Source organism: Octopus sinensis, linkage group LG11, assembly GCF_006345805.1.
Source record: "Octopus sinensis linkage group LG11, ASM634580v1, whole genome shotgun sequence".
Classification (NCBI taxonomy): domain Eukaryota; kingdom Metazoa; phylum Mollusca; class Cephalopoda; order Octopoda; family Octopodidae; genus Octopus; species Octopus sinensis.
The window spans coordinates 67,026,966-67,050,110 of record NC_043007.1 but is presented as its reverse complement, the minus strand read 5'-3'; the positions used below and the strand labels follow the sequence as shown (position 1 = coordinate 67,050,110).

General features: G+C 35.2%; 1 protein-coding gene across 13 annotated transcripts in view; it reads left to right on the top strand.

Annotated features, from left to right (window-relative positions):
• The window catches only part of LOC115217392 (ral GTPase-activating protein subunit alpha-1), a 288,611-nt gene that overhangs the window by 188,919 nt on the left and 76,547 nt on the right, over positions 1 to 23,145 (top strand). The window contains exon 49 of one of the 13 annotated variants that reach the window (XM_036507632.1): positions 13,089 to 13,620. The exons of the other annotated variants lie outside the window; for them this stretch is intronic. Coding sequence (XP_036363525.1) covers positions 13,089 to 13,159 — 71 coding nt within the window. The 3' untranslated portion in view covers positions 13,160 to 13,620. Of the gene's footprint in view, positions 1 to 13,088; positions 13,621 to 23,145 lie in introns of those variants that run through there. 13 annotated transcript variants of the gene reach the window in all.

Sequence of the window (23,145 nt, the reverse complement as noted above, 5' to 3'; positions counted from 1 at the left end):
CCATGATGCTCTCATGAATAAATGGGCAAAGAAAATGAGATGAGAGGAACTTTGTCATTACTAGACTGGTATTTAAAACCTAAATTAATCAGATTTTGACAGGGAAGTTTTAATTTAGGTCGCTTGAAAGCAAGTTTATATCACAGAATAAGGAGTAGTCAAGGCAGGTTGGTATCAAATCTCTCTCAAATCATATAGGCACAGGTTTGGCTGTGTTCCCAACCACTTGGTTCTGGGTTCAATCCCACTTCATGGAACATTAGACAAGTGCCTTCTGCTACAGCCTCAGGCCAACCAAAGCTTTTTGAGTTGATTTGGTAGATGGAAACTGAAAGAAGTATATATATATATATATGTATATCTATGTGTGTGTCTTTGTCCCCCACCCCACCACTTAAGAACCTGTATTGGTTTGTTTATGTCCCCATAACTTAGTGGTTCAGCAAAAGAGAATGATAGAATAAGTACTAGGCTTTATAAAAATATTGGGCTCAATTCATTAGATTAAAAAATGCTTCAAGGTGAGCCCTAGCATGGCCACAGTCTAATGACAAACAAGTAAAAGAATAAAAGGATACTCTCACATACAGAACATTAAATGATCAAACAAAGGAGCTCCTGTGTAACCAATCAACCTAGATAAATTGCACTGAAATTTCCATCAAATCATATCCTACCTTTGTCTTGAAAGAAGTATATTTCAGAAAAAGGGCATACTAGATGGCTTATATTATGGTGGGGGGGAAAATGGAATAGTTATAAGTCTACCTTCTTATGATATGAACAATATATATATATATATATATATATACACACACACACACAAACACACAGAGGCTTCCTTCATATCGAAGATGGTGCTGCTGCTGCTACACAGACATCCAAAAGAAACTCATTTTGGTTGCTTAGCTGAGAATTTTTCCTTCACTAACATATCACATACTCTATCTCTCTCTCTCCTTTATCCACTCCACAGTTGCAACGGTTTCTGTTCATTGGAACTAGCTACGTACTACCGCTCACCTAGAATAGCCATATCTCTTCCAGCTTTTCACCCTCAGTCTGTGTGCCAATCTTCTCCTTTTCCAATCCACACAAGCTGCTATGCTATCAATCCTTGCTCCTCAGAATGTCAACACTGGAAAAACAATAAAAATGTGGTGAGATGGCAAAACACAGCTACTTGACAGAGTTGCTAAGGTATAGGACAACACACTTTGTGGTTTTCTGACTCTCTGCTCTTTGAGTTCAAATCCTATCAAGATTAACTTTATCTTTAACCCTTTTGTTTGTCAATAAAATAACTGTTCAGGGTGGTGGATTAGTGAAATTGTTAGGACATCAAATGGGATGTCTGGTGGTATTTATTTCATCTTCATGCATTCTGAGCTCCTGAGTGGTAGACATAAGCCATCACTCAGTTTAATTCCATCACTTGGTTTTTGCATGTCTTTAGTGGAGTTTCACTCAGGCAAGCCTTTGGGATAGATAGGGCTTATAGTTTGAGAATGACTTTCTCCCACAAGTCTTTTGGAGACTCTGAAAAATCTAAAGGACCATGGGTACTACCCTTCCCTCTTTGATTGAACAGCATTAACAAGAAATAATCTTTCATGCTTTGTTTTATCAGGGAAGAACAGTACTAGTGACCTTTTTATTTTTTAGGCCTCTAATATTGGTGGGATGAAGTTATCCTCCAACTGTAGTAACCCCACCAATCATGGGTTCTGTCCCTGTCTTCTGACTAAACCAAGAAACAAAATGTGTGTGTACACACACACACACACTCTCCAAATATGTGAATACTATAAAGTGTTTATGAACTGAGTTTCTATGGCAAGTTGGATTCCTACTCTTAGCTGTAATTATTTTCTGGTAGAGGCAGGAGGACTTAACATTTCAAGTCAAGAGATGTTTACCATTGTACTTATGTAAATTCTGTAGGTCAGGAACTCTTGAAGGTAATCTATTAAAACCTGTTGTAGTCATGTTTCAGTTTGGTATGTGTACTATCTCTTTCTCTCTCTCTTTCACATACATGTATATACAAGAACTTAATTGTGCAAGCTCAGGAACCAGTGTTAGGTCAGTGTTTTATTCCAAGAGAGATTTCTTTTAATTTGTTTTATTACCAAGAACCAGGTATATCCTTTGTACCTCATTGTACGTGTATATCTTTTTTTTTTTTTTCATTTCATAAAATTTTCATGTTTCCATTCCTACTCTATAGTCTGTATGGACTGAGATAGCCCATTCCTGCTTGGATTCCACTAATACTGCACTGCCAACTAATATGCAAATCAGCTGAGTGTTCATATTAATCACAGTACATATAGAGGGAATGTGAAGTTCTTATTTTTACAGGTGGCTTGATTACTTTTCTTAATATTGACCACAATTCACTCAGGTTAGTTTGAAATATCATTTTACCTCAGATTTTCCTTTTGGGCTTTCTCTGACTGTTTGTCTGTCTGTCTGTCTTTCTCTCTCTCACTCTCTCATTGATTGGTATTACTCTTCAGTTATCTCTGTCACTATCTCTTTGGTTCTTTTGCCTGTTTGTTTTCCTATCAAATTATTACCCTCCCTTTCTTACTAAAAAAAACAAAAGCAAACAGAATGTATTGTTTAACTCCGTTGTTGTTTAATTATTTGATTATGGGATGAAATAGCAAGAGTGAGAGATGTGAGGAGTGAATAGTTTGCATACTTATTGTTTCACAATTTCCCATATGTAATGTATAATGGGTGAGATTATTTGTATGTGAATCACTATTGCAGTTATAATTATGTGAATCACTATTGCAGTTGTGATTATGTGAATCACTATACTAATACTTGTGTGAACCACCAAAGCAGCAGTAATCTTATGTAAAGAATGTCTATCAGTATTGTTAATTGGTACCTGAGTTGTTAGAGTATTAGATAAAGTGCTTAGCAATGTTTGTTCCAGCTCTCCACAATCTGAGTTCAAGTCCCGCTTCTGTCCACTTTATCTTTCATCCTTTTAAGGTTGATAAAGTATCAGTCCAAGGCAGTGGGTTGATAGAGATGTTAAAGTGTTGAGCTTTTCATGCTCTTGCTTGACGGGGCTGGGGGTCATCCCAGGTTAGTGGTCCCAGAGATGTCATTATGTGTAGAGCTGACCAGGTCCACCAGAGATCTCCCTTGCTGGTGGTCCTGTGCCAGTCTCTCTGCATCCTCCAAGGTGATGTTGAGCTTCAGAAGATCTTCCTCAATCATGTTGAGCTGGATACCTTGTGGTATTTGTTCTATGTCTTGGTGTTTGAGTTAAAATTCTGCCTTGGTGCTGATGGCCAGGCTAATCACTCAACCACCTGAGCACTCTGTCCAAATGCAATGAGCCAGCATGGAAAGGTGAGCTTACAATTAGATAAAGTTTCAATATGCTGTTGCAAGTTAACCTCGTAACATACTGGGACTTCAGCTAGCAGTAGATTAAAAAGAAAAAAAATTGTTGAATTGAAAAGAATTGAGGCATGCATTTATAAACAAAAGACTTGCTAATTAAACAGTGCTCCTTCTGTTTATATATATTAATGCTTACATATGTATATTTCAGTTATTTTAGTTAGCTGGACCAATCCATTTATATCTTGCTCAATGATAGAATCCTGACTTTTCAATTGGAAATCCAACATATTTTATTGATTTTAATCACCGCTAACTCTTCTATACCTTTACATCAGGAGAAGTGGTGGTGGGGAGAGAATGTGTGTGTGTGTGTGTGTGTGTGTGTGTAAATGATAGTTTAGCTCTCACAATCAGTTACAAACAATTCTGTTATAGTTTGATAATAATTAATAACATCAATACGAGATCTTGCTTTCACACACAAAGTGATCTTTTATAGAATAGAACCAGTATACATGTGTGCTACCGTTACCATATCACCTCAAATAAGTGCCCAGATAATTAATTAGAACCATAATAACGAAAATATTTGGCAGCTGTATAGAACAGGCCAAATCATTATGTATAATAAGTTCCATTGGTGATTCCTTAAAGCTATTCTAGTTGTTAGTATGGATAATGACCAGGTCTAGCTGCTGTTGAACTCCCTTATTACTGCAGTGTTATTAATGTTGTGTTTAATTACTTATACAACCTCTGTCAAATGGTCCTTCACTCTGCTCTGTTTGATATTACTCTCTTGCCGACATTCTAATGGCATCTTTGCTCTCTTGCTGTTGCTCCTCTATTTTTCTATGTATGGAAGCAATTCTTTGTGTTTTCATTTCCATGGGATCTCTCTCTCCCTCTCTCTCTTCCATTTTCAATGCATGATATGTTATGCTTACTTGGTCTCTCTCTCTCTCTCTCTCATGATTTGTTTGTTTGTGCTTTATCGTTTTACTATTATCTCTTAATGTCATTTCTTGCTATCAATGCTCAGGTGAATATTATTACTCTCTTTCTCCCTCTCTCTCTCATTCATCCCCTTTCATTATCATAACCTTTGCCTCCCTCCCTTCTTTTGTCTTTCTTTCACAAACAGTCTCTCATTTCTGTTGAAACACTCTCTCACACTTGCTCTCTGTCACTCACGTTTTTCTCTCTCTCTTTCATTACTTCTTTTTCTCACTTCTCCCACTCATACTATCCCTACCTCTTACTATCTCTCTCTCATTTTCACTATCTCTTTCTCACTGTCTCTCTCTCTTTTTCAGTTTCTCCCCCTTACTGTTTCTTTTACACTGTATTTACCCCTCCTACCCTTCTTTTATTATTTCTCATACTTTATCTCTCTCGCTGTCTGTCACTCAGTTTTCAACTATCCTTTCTCCCCCTCTCTCTTAAACTCTTCCCCTCTCCTACAGTCTCTTTGTACACTATTACATGCAAACTCTTACATGCATACTTACATATGCACACCTTTACACACATGCACACACACACACACACACAAACACGCACTGTCTCTCACAGTTTCACTCACATTCACTCTCTCTCAATTACTATTCTTCTCATACATAATTCCCTCTCCTCTTTCACAATCTCACCTCCTTAGGTACATGCTTTTTTTCTTTCCCTCTCTCTCTCTCTCACACACACTCATGCGCTCTCTTTTTCCTTTCCCCTTCTCTGATGTCTTTCATTTTATTTCTCCTCCATCATGCGATATGTTACACATTGTCTCTGTTTGCCTGTTTCTCTCTCTCTCTCTGACCATTCTTATTTGTTTGCTTGTGTTTTTGTTGTAATTAATATTGAGACCCTGAACTAATCTACTTCTTTCAGGAACTTGTACACACACACACATGCGCGCGTGCACAGCATAGGAACATACAGTGAAACATTCATCAGTAGTCATATTAAGCTTAATAGGATATCATTGAGGGTTTTATTATTGCTTGTGAGAGTATAGGATATCATTCAGGTCTTTAGTTTGAGAATATGGTATATCATTGAAGTCATTATTATCGCATGTGAAACTATGGAATGTCATTGAAAGCATGGGATATCATTGAGATCTTTATTTATCGCATATGAGGGATTATAGGATATTGGTGAGGTCTTTATTATATGTAAAAGTATGGGATATCATTGAGGTCTTTATTATTGCATATGAGGGATTATAGGATATTGGTGAGGTCTTTATTATATGTAAGAGTATGGGATATCATTGAGGTCTTTATTATCGTATATGAGGGATTATAGGATATCGGTGCGGTCTTTATTATATGTGAGAGTATGGGATATCATTGAGATCTTGATTGTCACATTTGACAATATGTAATATTGTTTACTTGATATCATTTACATCGATGAGACTGTATAATATTTACATTATTTTTATCATTTGTATATAAGTATGGATTATCATTTCATTTATTACATGTGAATATTATATTACACCCCATGTACACTACTGATGGTTTAAGCAGTAACAGTGACCTCGATAGCTCTATATCTGACCTCATTCTTCTAAATTACCAAAATTGCTAAAAAGTTGTACAATCTAGATTGAAGCTTGTGAAGTAGTGCATTTCAGATTTTTCTTTTATCAGTTTGCTTATTCTTAGCTGTGATCAAAAGGGAGATTTTGTTGCTATTTCTAGCAGGTCAGCTAACTGTATAGAGCATCACTTCTTGTTGACTTGCAATATCAGCATAATGTATTTTTTTCTTTTTTAGCTTACTATTACTTATCTAACTCTGGACTTTAGAATTATCTATATCCCAACAAGATTAGAACTTAATGACATGATGTAACTAACTCAGCGTTTTACTGTCTTGACCACAACACTATATGGTTTATGAGCATTTATTACATTGGCACAAAGTAACAACAACCACCATATTACTACTAATATAGATTTCTTAACCATTTTGATGCAGACTTGCCTAAAACCATTCCTAGTTCTGTGATGCACACTTCTGTTTTAAGATGGCCTAAATTAGAACATTCCATCAAATTTTGTTTTGTTGTTTTATGCTCCAAGTATCAGCTTAATAATGGACAAAGTTATTTTACCAAATTCTTTAATGCTGTTATGGACCTCTTATCTGGCTTCCAGAAACCCAGGAATACTGTGCCATACATACTATGCTATAAATGTTGTGCACTGTATTGACTAAACAGACCCATTTTTTGAAGATGATCGATTTGTATACTGTCTGTTAAGAATAGTTATGTTCATTTTACACCGTTATGTAAATTAATAAAGATTAAACATACTCTTTAGAAGCATGGCGGTGCCCCAGCATGGCCACAGCTCGTGAGCTGAAACTAGAATCAATCATATATTATTTTGCAATTCTTTCTGTTACATAAAACCACGTTCTTTACTTTTCTTCATTTAATTTTTATCATATAAACCTTATACTGTGGATATATATATATATATATATATATATATATATATATATATATATATATATATATATATATATATATGTATATGGTACAGTATGATATATTATAAGAATTTGAAGTGGAGTAATAAATATCAAACAGACCTTCATAGTTTATTTCATAATTTAATGAGAAGTACCTGTAATTCGAAGACTGGCCTTGTCACATTCTGTGTCATGCTGAATCCCCGAGATCTACATTAAGGGTACGCATATCTCTGGAGTGCTCAGCCACTTGCACGTCAATTTCATGAGCAGGCTGTTCCATTGATTGGATCAACCGATGGAGTTCCAGTTTTATTATTATTATTATTATCATTATTTATGTTGCTTTGTTTTATGCGAGTTGTTCAGAGTCTCACCACCTAGAGACTTCAAGTAACAGATGCTTTACTATGGGTGTTATTTATGATCAGTAATGATATATGGTTGGGGAAAGATCAGAATCTGAGAATTAAGTTTCTGTTAAATCTGTGATATTTCAATTTTGAAGGAGTTTTAAGAGGATCTGATATTTTCAGGTTCACAATGTTTTTCTTATGATGTGGGCAATACCCATAATAAAAAATTTTTTGTCGTTCTGATATTTTTGGGTTTCCTGATATTTGCCCGTTGAGTTTAAGGGCACCGTTTGATATCACCCCCAAAGCTCTGATGATTACAGTACAGCTGTTGTTCTTAGATGCCACACTTTGGGGACCTTATCATAATAATTATCATTATTGGATATTGTTGTTATTATTATTATTTCTTATTGGATACTGTTATTTTATTATTATTATTATTATTATTATTGGATACTGTTATTATTTTATTATTTTTATTGAGTATTGTTATTTTATTATTATTGAATATTATTTTATTATTATTGGATATTATTATTTTATTATCATTATTGCATATTATTATTATTTTATTATTATTGAATATTATTTTATTATTATTGAATATTATTATTTTATTATCATTATTGCATATTATTATTTTATCATTATTGCATATTATTATTATTTTTTATTATTATTGAATATTATTTTATTATTATTGGATATTATTATTTTATCATTATTGCATATTATTATTTTATTATTATTGAATATTATTTTATTATTATTGGATATTATTATTTTATTATCATTATTGCATATTATTATTATTTTATTATTATTGAATATTTTATTATTATTGGATATCATTATTTTATTATCATTATTAGATATTATTATTTTATCATTATTGTATATTATTATTATTATTATTTTGTCACCTGACGTGTAGTACACAGTGTATCTGTTCAGGCAATGTTGATATGGTGGAGAGAGTGAGCTAATGTACAGCACATGCATTTGATCTCTGTAAAGAAATCATTTGTGCAGGTTGTTCAGCAAAAGCTGGACACTCATACATCATCTTTGATAGGAGAGTCCATCAGTGGCTTTCAGTGTTGCTTTGAGTTGGTCTTTGTATGTTTGAAGAGGGCAGCCCTGTGGTCTTTTCCCTGAAGTGAGCTCACTGAATAAGACTTGATGTGGGAACCTTGACTCTTCCATTGTTGCTACATGTCCTGACCATCGAAGACAGTGTTTCATGATCAGCGTCAAATGTAATGCATATTTTCTCATATTGTTCTGAATTAAGCATGCATTATCTTGTAGTTTCAAGATTTCAGTGATGTAATTGTTTATTTTTACAATGACAGGAGGATAGGTGTAAGAGGTTATGCGTAGCCAGTTTCAACATAAAACAGGTACAGTATTTTGACCTGATATCACGTGGTCGTGTGACTGACCAGGCTATCAGATGTTGTTACACATCGCTGGTTACAATGCATCTTTGCATTGATTTAGCCTTCAAATAATACCACCCTGCTGGCTAGGCAAGCAGGCTAACATTTCCCTTTGTTTGAAAGGAGGACTGGAACAACATGAAATGAAGTGTTTTGCTCAAGAACAGAACATGCTGCTCAGTCTGAAAATTGAACCCACGATCTAGTGATTATGAGTGCAACAGCCTAACCACTAGGCTTAAATGTTAAAGGGCTAAAGTTATTTCCGTCAACAATACTCCTATTACAAGCATATTGGCTTGTGCTTTGTGAAATAAAATAACTAATGTGTTATTGGAAAATTTTCTTAAGGTTACCTTCTGCATACGGAACATAAGTGAGTTAATTCAAAATATAACTGTAATGAAAAAATTCATTAGCATGAATGACAATTATTCTCAAAAGGTGTTTGGGAGTGAAATCCTATGATTTCATTTCAATACAGATCTATGAGAGTAGAGAGTGGTTTTGATCTTTGGTAGGTAGGGTAATGATTTTGGATATGTCGTTTAGTCCTCCATTCTAAATTCAAATCTCAGAGAAGCCAAACATTTAAGGAATTTTTGCGACAACATTTTTAACAAAATGCACATCTCTCTGTTTGAATTCATCTTGGAACTAACCGAGAATTTTGAAGGAATTAGTAAACTAACATTTTCATTAATTGGTATATTTTAATCTGATGTTTGGAACACAACTTTTAAAATAGTTTTTACATGAAATTTTGGTGGATAGTTTTTATATGCACATTGAACATGTGAGGTTTTGTGATATGAAGCCTGAGATGGTTCCCAGGTGAGTTTCTATCATCAAGACACTTAAACAAAACAAACTTCATAATTGTCGTCATCATTATCATTGTTGTTGTCGTCGTTATGATCATCATCACTAGTATGATGATAACTTCTGCTTTTTCATGTCAGCATGAGTTAAATGGGACATTTTGAAACAGTGGCTTATTGCTGGATACCTTTCCTGATGCCAGGCTCTTTTAGTCACCTCATATGATGTGTAGAGATATGGTTACACCTGTTGTAAAAGCTGGGACCTACATTGGTACACTTAAACCAAACTGCATCATCATCATCATCATCATCATCAAATAATATTCCTTTCATTCATTTCAAGCATAGAAACCAAAATTGGATAGCGATCCTTTTGAATCTCTATTCTACGTTTAAAAGATAAAGCTTAAATTTTTTTCTTTTGTAAATCTTCCAATACAACAAATAGTTTCTAAGTAAAATTGATCCAGTTTTTGTTGTTAATGTTGTTGTTCATTTGTATTCATGTAAGTATTGGATATTTCTAAATTTCTTTGTTTCTGATTTTTGGTTGCTTTCACTCTGCCATAGTTCCTTGCCTTGCACTCTTTTGTTTGTTTGTTTGTTTGTTTCTCTCTTATCTTTTTACGTTTTGGATTTGTTATCTCTTAATGCTCTTTTATTTATTTACTGTTTTTTCAGTTTAATTTTGTTAAACAGTTTTTGTTATTGTATTGTATATTCCCATGTATTCATGTATCTACTTCTCATGTATTCATTCTCTTAATTTATGCAAATACTTTGCAGGTTGATGTCTTTTTCGTTGTTCTTATCTCCCTCTTCTTCCCACTTTTCCTGCTTCTCCTTCTTCGGTCGACTTACATTGGGCACGACAAGGGACACACCACATATCCTGACAATTATTGGATTTCTTTCCATATCACTGTTCCATCATTATCTCTTTTCAAAGCTAATAATGCCTGAGGTCACTACACTTCATAGGAATACTGTACTCATTGGGGTTTATGATCTTCCTCCTCCTTTAAGGTGCAAAAGAATGTTAACTGAAAACAAAATAGTTAAGAGTGGAAATGGAAAAATCAAGACATACATAACTAAAATGACTCTTCCATGAGCAGAATATTTCATACTTGAGTATTAGTTTATTTCACTTTATCTAGATAATATGGAGAATTGTACAGACTAAAAATATAAATCTTAATCTATGGTGTCCAACTTTCTGAGAGCAGACTGTACCTAATGGTAACTGAGCAGTTACTTTCATTGACTGGTCTGCAGATCATTTGAGCTACTTTAGTGGCTGTTTCATTTGCAGTACTGCCTGCCATTTACATCCACTCACCATTCCATATTTTGTCCTGTATGTTTTGATCATTTTATACTGTCCATTCCATTGATGGTCTTTGTAGATCATCAATAAATCAATATTCAACTAGCTGTTCTACTGGCAGCCTTTACTGCAAAACATCTCACTGACAACCAAATCACACTCTTTCTCCATTTATTTTACTTTCCAATAAGCATTGAGTCAGTCCCTAAATTTTGAATTTTGTTGCACTAAGTATATGTGAAACAAATGACTTTTTGCACAGGAAGCTAGTTTATGATCGGTAGCTTTTTCCATAAAAGGAACTGAATTCATGTACTTGAAGTGAAAAAGCTATAGGTGGCTGGCATTCTTGGAAGGAAGAACTGGATGTAGTGATTAGTGTGGGGCTTGGTGGTCTGGACATAAGGGTTATGAGATGAGGAGAGGCAAGTGGAATAGGAATGTCTGAATGGAGGTGGTCAGCTCTGAGAGGAGACAGTGCACCTGTTGGTCAAAGAGGCTGGTGTGTATCTATGAGTGACTTTATGTCAATCAGTGACTAGGTTGAAGAAGTGCAACAAAACTTTTTAACACTTAATAGAAGACAGTACTATTAAGAAATAAGCAGAAAGTTTGTTTGTTCTTACATTGCTAAAACGATTCTTCAATATGAGTAGAACATTATTTACATTATCTATAATTGATGGATATTTGTCCTCATCTTGTTTGTTGTTAACTCAACGTTTCGGTTGATATACCCCCCAGCCTTGTGTCTTGGGAAAATTTCGAACCTGGGTTCTCATTTCTAAGGTATTTTTCGTTGTTGTTATTATTATTATTTTTATTATTATTCAGGTCACTGCCTGAAATCAAACTCGAAATCTTGGGGTTAAGAGCACGGGCTACTAAACCCAAGATTCCGAGTTCAATTCCAAGCAGTGACCTGAATAATAATAATAATAATAATAACAACAACATCGAAAAATACTTTAGGAACAAGAACCCAGGTTTGAAATTTCCCCAAGACACCTGATGAAGGCCGGAGGGTATATCAGCCGAAACATTGTGTTAACAACAAACAAGATGACAAATATCTGCCAATTGTAATTAATGTAAATAAAGTACACGATTCCTCATCTCTTAAATATAGAACTGTATTATGAGTAGAACATTTCATACTTGAGCATTATTGATTATTTCACTTTAACTAATAGGGTTATTTTCATTGTAATTCCTCTTTTATTTATCTATTTATTTATTTTTCTTTTCCTTTTACTATTTTACCAACATTATTACATCTCTCTCTGTCACACACACACACACACTCTCTCTCTCTCTCTCTCTTTTACATCCACACAGTTTCATGGGTCTCACTGTCACTGCTTCCCTTTACTTTCCATACTCCTGTTGTATCTCAATAAATGAAAATATTTGTTCCTAAGCATTTTTATCCATCTATCCATCCATCTATCCACCCATCCATCTACCCATCCGTATTTGCCCCCTTTCTTCTTTCACCTGTGTTTATCAATATTACATATTATACTGGTTTTATTTATATTTCACTCTGTCTCTGCTTGTCTGTATGTCAGACTGTTTGTTTGCATGTCTGTCCGGCTGTCTCTCTGATAATCTGTCTGTCTGTCTCTCTGATGGTCTGTCTGTCTGTCTGTCTCTCTGATGGTCTATCTGTCTCTGTTTTTCTCCCTCTTCTTGTCTGTCAGTATGTCTCTGTTTGCTTGTCTGTCTGTCTCTCTCCTCTTTCCCTTTCTCTCTTACACCCTCTCTTTCTGCTCATCTGTCTATCTCTGTCTGTCTGTCTGTCTGTCTGTCTGTCTGTCTGTTTGCCTGTCTGTTTACTTGTCAGTTTATCCAATATGTTGTCTGCCTGCTTGTCTGTTTCGTTTGCATGACTACATGTTTATTTGCCATGTCTGTCTGTCTGTCTACCAAGGATCTACAACCATCTGTATTGTCTATATTTTCCCCAAAATTTCAATTGTCTAATCATCCTAGAGTTATTCCTCTTGCTCCCCTAACAAGGGGGAGATTCTTATCTACTTATTGCATGAATAATCAAAATTTTCAACTCACATTACATATGTGAAACCCTCCCGTATTTGAATTTAATACTCAGGGCACCTTAACCATATCTGCCTGCCTGTCTGTTTATCAATCTGTCTCTAACTACCAACCTTGGCTGTTTATCAGTCTGTCTGTTTGTATGCCATCCTGTCTATCTCTATCTCTCTCTCTTTCTTTCCAACTATCTATCTATCTCTCTTTCTAGACTTGAATTTCCATCGTCAGTATTGTGTTCAGAAATCTCCTGTCTTGTGGGATTATGTCCTGCTGATTTAGCAGCTGGTCCTCCTCTTCTACCGAAGACTGCTTTTGCCTGTCAGCAGAATCCTCTTATACATCAATCATCGACTAATTTATACATTATATATGCAACGATAATAACAGTAATGGTGATTATTATTATTATTATTTTTGTTTTTTTTTTACATTGGCACAGGGTTGCACATTTGTAGGGAAGGAGTTTTATCACTGGAATCGACCAAGAATCTTAGTCCTGATGGAATTTGAACTGGGGCACAATCAAATATTAAACTAGGCACCCTTGACGTGTATTGGCTGAGCTTCCTTTTTCACAACTTTCCAACCCTCTCCATAATAATAACTGTTTCAAATTTTGGCACAAGGCCAGCAATTTTTAAGAGAGCGGGCAAGTTGATTAAATTTGTTATTGATGAGCACTTTATTTTATTGACCCTGAAAGGATGAAAGGCAAAGTTGACCTTGGTGGGATATGAATACTATAATAATAATAATAATAAGATTGGTTTCAAATTTTGGCACAAGACCAGCAGGTTTGGGGCAGTGGCTAAATCGATTACATTGACCTCAATGTTCAACAGATATTTATTTTATTGACTCTGAAAGGATGAAGGGCAAAGTTGACCTCTGGAATTTGAACTCAGAATGTAAAGACAGAAGAAATGCCACTTAGCACTTTGCCCAACATGCTTATGATTCTGCCAGCTCACTGCCTTAATAATAATTTCTAATTTAGGCACAAGGCTAGCAATTATAATGGAAGGGAATTTAGTTGATTACATTGACACCAGTACTTGACTGGTGCTTTATTTTATCGACCCCACAGAAGGGTGAATGGCAAAGTTGACGTCAGCAAGAATTGAACTCATAATGTAAAGATTGGAAAAAATTATTTAAAGTATTTTGTTCACACTTTACCAGTTCTGCCCTACCATGCAATAATTACTTGTAGATTAGATGCAAAAACAGGAATTTTGGATAAGGGAACATTTGAGGAAATTGACCCATATTACTTGACCCTACAACATTTAGAATCTGCAAACATGACTAAATACCTATTGGCACTCTCCTAAGCTGGTATTCGACTCCCTAAATTGTTTCTAACATTGGCACAAGTCTTTGGGTTTAAACATATTGATTCCTAACAGCTTGGAAGCAATAACAACATTTTAGCACAGATTACCAGGATAAAACTGAGCCAATGAAAAAGCCTCTATGTTGTCATTTAGCATGCTAGAAATAGCATCCAAATTTCCTTCAGATCTCATATTACAGTCTTAGAAAAGACAGTAGTAATGTGGTCCAGGGTTCCTTGCACATAGTAAAGAGAAGACGTAGTTACAATTGGAATGTCTTTGATCATAAATCTGCTTGGTCAGAGCTGTAATGGGGCTAACAAACAAACAACACCAGAAACAATGATCACTGTAATATTGAATTAAAAAGATAACTTCTATGCAGTGAGTTGACATGCTTGAGATAACAACCAAAGCTTTGCATTCACAATCTGCCATCTTTAAAAAAAAAAGCAGGACACATTGGCCATGCAGTCATAAATATACAGAAAATGGGATGATCATGACTGTTTGAGATACCTTTGATCATGGGGTCTGCATGATCAGAGATGATTGAGGTCTGAACAACATCTGGCTAAGATACCTAACTCAATAGCCAAGTCTTAGTGTGGAGGAATGTGGCTTAGTGGTTAGGGTGTTGGACTCATAATCATAAGATTGTAGTTTTGATTCTTGGACTGAGAGCCGTGTTGTGTTCTTGAGCAAAACACTTCATTTCACATTGCTCCAGTCCACTCAGCTGGCAATAAATGAGTAACACTGTGCTGGACCAATGTCCTGTTCAGGTGGGGAATATGTACATCACGGAAACTGGGAAACCAGCCCCTATGAGTCTATATAACTTGGGAAGGAATTTTATCCCCCCTTTATCCTAAGTCTTAGTAGGAACTACAGGTGCTACATAGTTGTAAGCAGCAGTATTGTGTGATTGATGAAGGGTTTATTTGCTTGAATTGCTGAGTTCAAGTTCCTCAGTGATACATCAGTTTCTTAACAAGGGAAAGATTTATCTCCTGTCCACTCAAGGCTTTAGAAATTTGAGGACAGCCACCTTTTTCTCCCTAGATGCTTTGTAGTTTATAGAAGAATTAGCTGCTATGTCTTAGTTAGTATTCAACATTTCTGTGCCAAACCAAAAAACTGGTGTAAGGAAATAAAACTAAGGATAAAGAATTTGTTTTGAAACCACTTAGTTTCAGGTTCAGTCCCACTGTGTAGCATCTTGGACAGGTGTCTTTCTTCTACTGTAGCCACAGATCAAACAATGCCTTGTGAGTGAATTTGATATAACAAAATGTGTAGAAGCCTGTAAGCTTGTTGTATGCATGTGTGTGTATGCATGCTAATTGTAAATAAATGACACTGTTATACCAGCAGTGTCATTTGTATACAGTCTTCTGTGAAACTATGCCTGGTAATTGTGTTATCATGTTTGAAGGACAAGGGGAATACATTACCTTTCTTGGAAATACCATAGCGAGTGTCTCAACAAATCTTGTCTGACTCATCCAAGCAAGGAAGGGTCATCCGTCCACACCATCCTTTTTACTAACAGGTTGAAGGACCACATCTTGCTCCAATATTTTGGTTTTGGTGTAGTTTCTACAGTTGGATACCTTTCTAACATCTACAACTTTACAGAGTGCACTGGGTGCTTTTTTGTTTTTGGTGGGGGCGGGCACCAGACGGGAAAATGGTTTACAAAAGAAGGCTCTTGTTGATAAACAGCTTAGAATTTCATCTAAGTTATTTTTTTCTCAATTATTGAGTCAAACATGACTAGATAGTGGCTTTTGTGTATGGAGTTACATAAACTGAACTTTCATGTAACAGATTGACTGGAGTGGTTTCTATCTGTATTCTCTAACAATAACCAAAATAATCACCACTCATTTGCTGGTTTTCTTATTCTCATTTTTTAAATATGTTTCCTTATGTGAAAGGATTAATATCTATCCTACACATTAGTGCATTGACTTTTCAATTGCTTCACTCTCATCATCAGAAATATATATTAACAGATGATGAACCTAGGAAAGGAGGGACTGGATGAAGGTTCATACTTTTATTAAATGCATTATCAGAGTAAATAACCTAAAATCAAACTAGTCACTGGCATATTGATATTTTGTTTACATATGATGTTACACTCCCTGCACTTTTAGAAATAGTTTGTTAATTCATTTGTTATATAGTTGGTATCTTAAAATTATTGTGTAAATGAAAAGGTCCAATATTTATGTTCATGTTGAGGAGGGATTGATAATATTTTTTTCCTTATTTTCATCAAAGCAATAAAACAGTTTTCTCACAAAAGATACTTGATTTCTTTATATTCTTGTCAATAACAACCAACACAAACTCCTCCTCCTCTGCCACCACCACCACCACCACTAAGAGAACCATTAATGCTCTTTTACTCTTTTACTTGTTTCAGCCTTTGAGTTGTGGCCAGTCTGGAGTACTGCCATTTAAACTAAACAGAAATGACACTATCATAGTTAGATTATAGGGTCTCATGTATAATAAAATAAAGTGAGGTACACAGACTTTGATCAAAAACGACGTCTTGGAGTGATTAAACTCTAAATAACAACAAGCAAAGAAGTTTTTCAACTTACTGTATCACATACATGAGATCCTACTGTATTTTTATGCATATCTAATTTGCAGATCACATCACTAAAATATTTTTCACCAGCCATGTTGTTGATCTTAATAATCAGTGTTGCTATATTATCTCTCTCACCCTCCCTCCCTCTCCTTCCCTCTCTCTCTCTCTCTATATATATATATATATATATATATGAGGGACAGAACTCCAAAGTCACTGTTAACAACATTCATGTATAAGAATAATACATTTGTACTCTAAAAAAGTATAGAGTAAGCTTTACTGTGTGGTGCCTAGGACAAGTGTCTTCTATAACCTTGGGCTGACCAAACCCTTCTGAGTGGATTTGGTAGATGGAAACTGAATAAACCCCACAATATACTATGTGTTTGTTCCTCCTCTGTTTTGATATTGTGTGATAGTTGTAAACAAGTGTCACCAACATACAAGCGGTGTCAGCTGTTTCCAATATTCTGTAAAAAACATGTCAGGTCATGGGAAAATGTTACCTTGCTTGGAAACGTGTGACGGTTGATGACAGGCAGGGCATTCAGATGTAGAAAATCTGCTTCATTGAATTCCATTTGACCTATGCAGGTATAGAAAAGTTGATGGTGATAATGATTTTGATCACCTTAAGTTTTGTCAACTTGATAGAATATGTTTTCCTTGAAGAGATTTGATAAGACAGAAACATGTCCTATTTTCACCAGTTAAAGTTTTAGGACCAGATTAATTCAAAATGCATTTCCTTTATTGTCAAAAAATTTGGATATGATTTTTTTTTTCAGTTATTTCTCTGTTATTTATAGATTTTGAAACACTTTCCAGGGAAGTTTTTCTATTCTAATTGTTCAGATAGTCTCAGTTGATCAAAGTTTTTAAACTCTTTTTATTACATATATGATACACCTTACCATATTTGTAATTAGTATTTGTCTAACCTGTGCTATCGTGGGAGAAAAACTTCAACCCCTTATCATTTAGATTACTCTGTCAAATGTAATACTTATTTATACATATTATTTTGAATTAATCACGGTTAGTAAAGATGCATGGCTCAATGGTTAGAGCATTAGACTCATAACCATGAGGCAGTGAGTTTGATTCCTGGTCCAGGCTGTGTGTTGTATTCTTGAGCAAGACACTTTATTTCTTGTTGCTCCAGTTCACTCAGCTGCAGAAATGACTTATGATGTCACTAGTGCCAAGCTTTATCTTTCTCTTGGTTAACATCAGTGGCATGGAGAAAGGAGGCTGATATGCATGGGTAACTGCTGGTCTTCTATAAACAACCTTATCTGGATTTGTGCTTTGGAGGGGAACTTTCTAGGTGCAATACCATGATCATTCTTGAGTGAAGTGGGTCTTTACCCAATCATGAATTATCTTGTAGTTTTGATGATGTGATTGTTTATTTTCAGAACGACATTGTAGGTTAGGTGTGAGAGATTGGATCTGACCAGTTTCAGCATAAAACAGGTAGAATATTTGGGCTGGATATGGCAGGTTTAAATTTTGAAGAGCCAAATAATAATAATGATAATATGCTGAAGGATACCTTGAGGTATTTTACCTCAGCTGTATTTATGACTAGACAGATCAGCCTTACACAAATCTGAGTTAGAAAGTAATTTCTTGGTCTGCTTAGTGTTGGAAAGATTCTCAAATAAAGTATGTTACACTGTTTTGGTCAGCTGCTCCTTGCAATTTAGAACAGCGGGCTAAAGAAACTCCGCAGAGACAATTAAGACATAGTTGAGCAGACAACAATATTCATGTTGACTTGAAACAAAACTGATAAGATTGAAAAAAGTACAACCAATCCGAGTTTTATCTCAGTAACATGTAATCCATGCTTGCAGCAAATGATGGATAAGAAGACTCTATCATCATTAGCAGCAGCAGGAGGAGGAAAAATAGTCAAATTAATATTTATTGCTGTTTTCTTGGAACTTATATTAACTATCTGGGAGGTGCATGGTTTAGTGGTTAGGGTGTTGGACTCATAATTGCAAGATTATAGTTTCAATTCCTAGACTGGGCATTGTGTTCTTGAGCAAAATACTTCATTTCATGTTGCTCTAGTCCAGTCATTTGGTAAAAATGAGTAATCCTGTGATGGATTAGTGTCCTGTCTGGGGAGGATTATAAATGCTGGAAAAACTGGTTCTATGCTCTCTTAAGGAGTAATGCAGACTAACTCACATTAATCATCAAATAATTTTAAAGATCATGATCCTTTTTCTTACCATCATTTCCTATATATCTTCAACCTTAAATCAGCTGTCACAGAATTTTATTCCAAAACAAGCATTTAAACTGGTCATATCCAGTCAAAATATATTCTACCTGTTTTATCTTCAGACTGGTCAGATCTGGCCTTTTGCACTTATCCTGCAGTGTCGTTTTAAAATCAAACTATCGCATCATTGAAATCTCAAGGCCATGAAATAATGCATGATTAATTAAAATGACGTGAATACATAAGCTTTACGTTTGATAGAATAATCTGAATATTAAAGGGTTTAAAGTGGCATCTAGGAAACCCACCATCTTCCATCTAAGAACATTAAAATACAACCAGCCATACACTCAATAACATAAGCATTCCACTCTCTCACACATAAGCTAAAAATATTTGGAAATATTTTAATGACTCTACCCCATTACTGTATTAACTTACTTGGAAGCAGTTAAGAGTTGGTAACAGGAAGGGCATCCAATTATAGAGTATCTGCCTCAGCACATTCTGCCTGACCCATGCAGGCATGGAAAAGTGGACAGTAAAACAACAATGGTGATGTTGGCATGTAAGTGATCTGTCAATAATAGGATTATTAAAGAAATATAAATTCTTGAAATGCTTGGCTTAAAAGGTTGATCATCACTGCTTGTAGTGAGATGCACAGCACTAGAGATATAAGTGCTAGGATGAACTTAATTGTATTCACTTTTGCTCTGCCTACCTCTAGACTCCTACCGAAAAAACAAGGACAAACTGAATTGTAGAGGAAATGTAGCATGCCCATACTTTTGCACTGCACTCGTATAATAAATAAATCACTGTGTATTGAGGCTTTAAACTAGGTGGAGATACAGTATGTCTGAAGTACTTGATATATGGATCAAACCTAGTAATTTGACTGATGGCATTTCTCTGTCTCCTTCGATCATGACTGATTGAGGCTACTCAAGAAACAAACAAAACGATTTCTCTCTCCTTCTGTCTCTCTTCTGTCTCTCTCTCCCTCATCTCCATTATCTCCATTTTCCATTTTTCCTCTCTTCCTCCAACACACACACACACACACACACACACATGACACATTTATGCATGTCTTTATCTTTTCTCAATCTATGGAAACCTTAGGCCATCTCTCAATATCAAACTCTTTGCACCTCACTCTACCAGTTCACTTTGCATTTCTTTTTTTATTTATTTATTGATTTATAAAACTGTTATTTTTCTTGTTTTATGTTTCTTTTAGTTGTCTTCTTTATTTTCCAAATATGGATTGATATACAAAAATTGTTTTTTGATTTTCTTTTTTTTTTTTCGTTTAATATTTTTACATCTTTTGAATATTTTTGTCTTCTGCATTAGCATGACTCTATTGTCTACTTTACACACCCACATCATACACCATCCATATTTGTATGTTTGTATGTATGTATGTATGTATGTGTGTATGTTTGTGTAGTTATGTTTGTATGGATGACACAAAATAACCAAGTGGATAAATTCATCAGTTGTGTGTTTTAATGTATTTCTTGGCAAATCAGTTAATTTATTCAATGTTGTTCAGTTCCACCTTGTTAATACAAATTAAACAGATATATAATCAAAGGCATTCCAACCATGACCATTCTGTCTTTTTTTTTCTTTAAACAGTATATCTAATCCTATTTATCCAATATGCCATTCTGTTTATTAGATTTTAGGGCAATAGTTCTCATTCTTAAACATTTTTTTCCTATCTTGAAGATCAAACAGAAAAAAAAATGACTAGCACACTTTGCTTGGAAAATTTTAAAAAAATGTCTTAGTCCATTTATTACTGCATTTCTGTTGAAATACACTGCTTTTGTTTCAATAAATTTTGGAAATAATGAAGAAAGACTCAAATCCACCCAATTCTACTTTAAGGGTATGTCCTGATACCTCATCAACATCATCTTCTCTCCTTTTCCAACTAGGGTAGCAATGTGTCTCCTCTACAGTAAGACACTTGTTCTTATCCTTTTATCATACTGTGGCTTCATAAAACTTTGCATAAACTAACTGGCACACCCACAATACTAACTGGTACTCTGTCAGTTACGATGACAAACGTTCCAATTGATACAATCAATGGATCAGCCTGATTGTGAAATTAACATGCAAGTGGCTGAGCACTCCACAAACATATGTACCCTTAATGTAGTTTTGAGGGAGATTCAGTGTGACACAGAATGTGACAAGGCTGGCCCTTTGAAATACAAGTACTACTTATTTTTGCCAGCTGAGTGAAGTGAAATGAAGTGTCTTGCTCAAAGACACAACACACTGAGGATTGAACTTGTGATCTAATAATCATGAGCCAGACACCCTAACCACTAAGCCATACATCTTCACCCCACAATTAAAGGGTTTTGTCTTGCAAGCTACTTGGTGCCCTTACTGGTGTTGGTGATACAAAACAGCACCCAGTGCATCCTAGAAAATGATTGACGTTAAGAAGGGCATCCAGCTGTACAAAGCATATCGTAACTGACAGTGGCACTTGACACTGTCCTCTGATATGTTGGATCCTATCAAATTGTCCAATCCATGCCAGTATGGAATATTACTCTTTTACTTGTTTCAGTCATTTGAGTGTGGCCATGCTGGAGCACCGCCTTTAGTTGAGCAAATCGACCCCAGGACTTATTCTTTGTAAGCCTAGTACTTATTCTATCGGTCTCTTTTGCCGAACTGCTAAGTTACGGAGACTTAAACACACCAGCATCAGTTGTCAAGTGATGTTGGGGGGACAAACACACACACATATACATACATACATATATATACGATGGGCTTCTTTCGGTTTCCGTCTACCAAATCCACTCATAAGGCTTTGCTCGGCCCAAGGCCATAGTAGAAGACACTTGCCCAAGATGCCACGCAGTGGGACTGAACCTGGAACCATGTGGTTCGTAAGCAAGCTACTTATCACACAGCCACTCCCACATCTGTAGATATAAAATATGGATGCTAATGATGAGGAACTTTTATTTTCATTTAAGCTGGTGTTTAGAACATAAATCAACCTGAAAGTTTGATGAATGGTTTTAATTTAGATCACTTTAAAATGGGAAGATTGTAGCAGAGAACCAAAGCTGGGCTTGGGCAAATTACTAGCAAAAGGGTTAAAGTTTAAAATTTGGGTAAACTTGTAGATGGCCCATGTTTGTGTTCAAGAAGATTATGAATAACGTGGATTTTGCTTTCGAGGCATTCATTACTACAGATTTTCTAAGACTTAAATAATATTTTAAATATCTGTAGCCCACCCAAATACCCCTTGTATGCTATTTCTATCAGGTCACATGACCACATTGATGTTTCCTCATTGGCTCATAACTGATCCTATTGTAAAAAAACAAACAAACATTGGACAATGTAGTTTTTAGATATGGAGAAAAATCAGGTTGGTTTAGGAAGGAATGCTTTTCATTATAAGTCTGTACTACTTGAGCTGATATAGAGCTAAAATACAAAATGAATTTTGCCACATTTGTGTGTGTGAGTGTGTTAGTGTGTGTGTTAGTGTATATGTGTCACTGTATGTGAGGTTTTGTGAAAATGGGAGAAAATATATGATGGAATTTTTGAATAAAATTTCTTATTAATAATTCAAATCTATTTTGTTTTGAGTTTTTCTTTAATTCTTCTTTGATGCACTTTATTGTCTGTGTTGTATTGGTGGTAGTGTTTTAGTGGTCTGTGTTGTGTGTAGCGTTTTTATGTTTTGTGTTGGTGGCAGTGTTTCAGTGGTCTGTGCTGGTGGTAGCATTTTAATGGTCTGTGTCGTGTTAATAGCAGTGTTTCAGTGGTCCATGTTGTGTTGAGGTAGTGATTTAGTGGTTTGTGTTGTATTGGTGGTAGTTCATAAATACCTTGTATAGATATTGGGTTGGGTGAGTGGGTGGGAGGCAAAATGTATTTTAGTATTATGTATGTAGATGTAAGCATGACCAAGTGTTTACAGTTCACTTTGTAATCATGAGATTTTTGTTTCAATCCTCCTGCATAGCTATTGACAAATGTATTGTTTTTTTATACCATAACC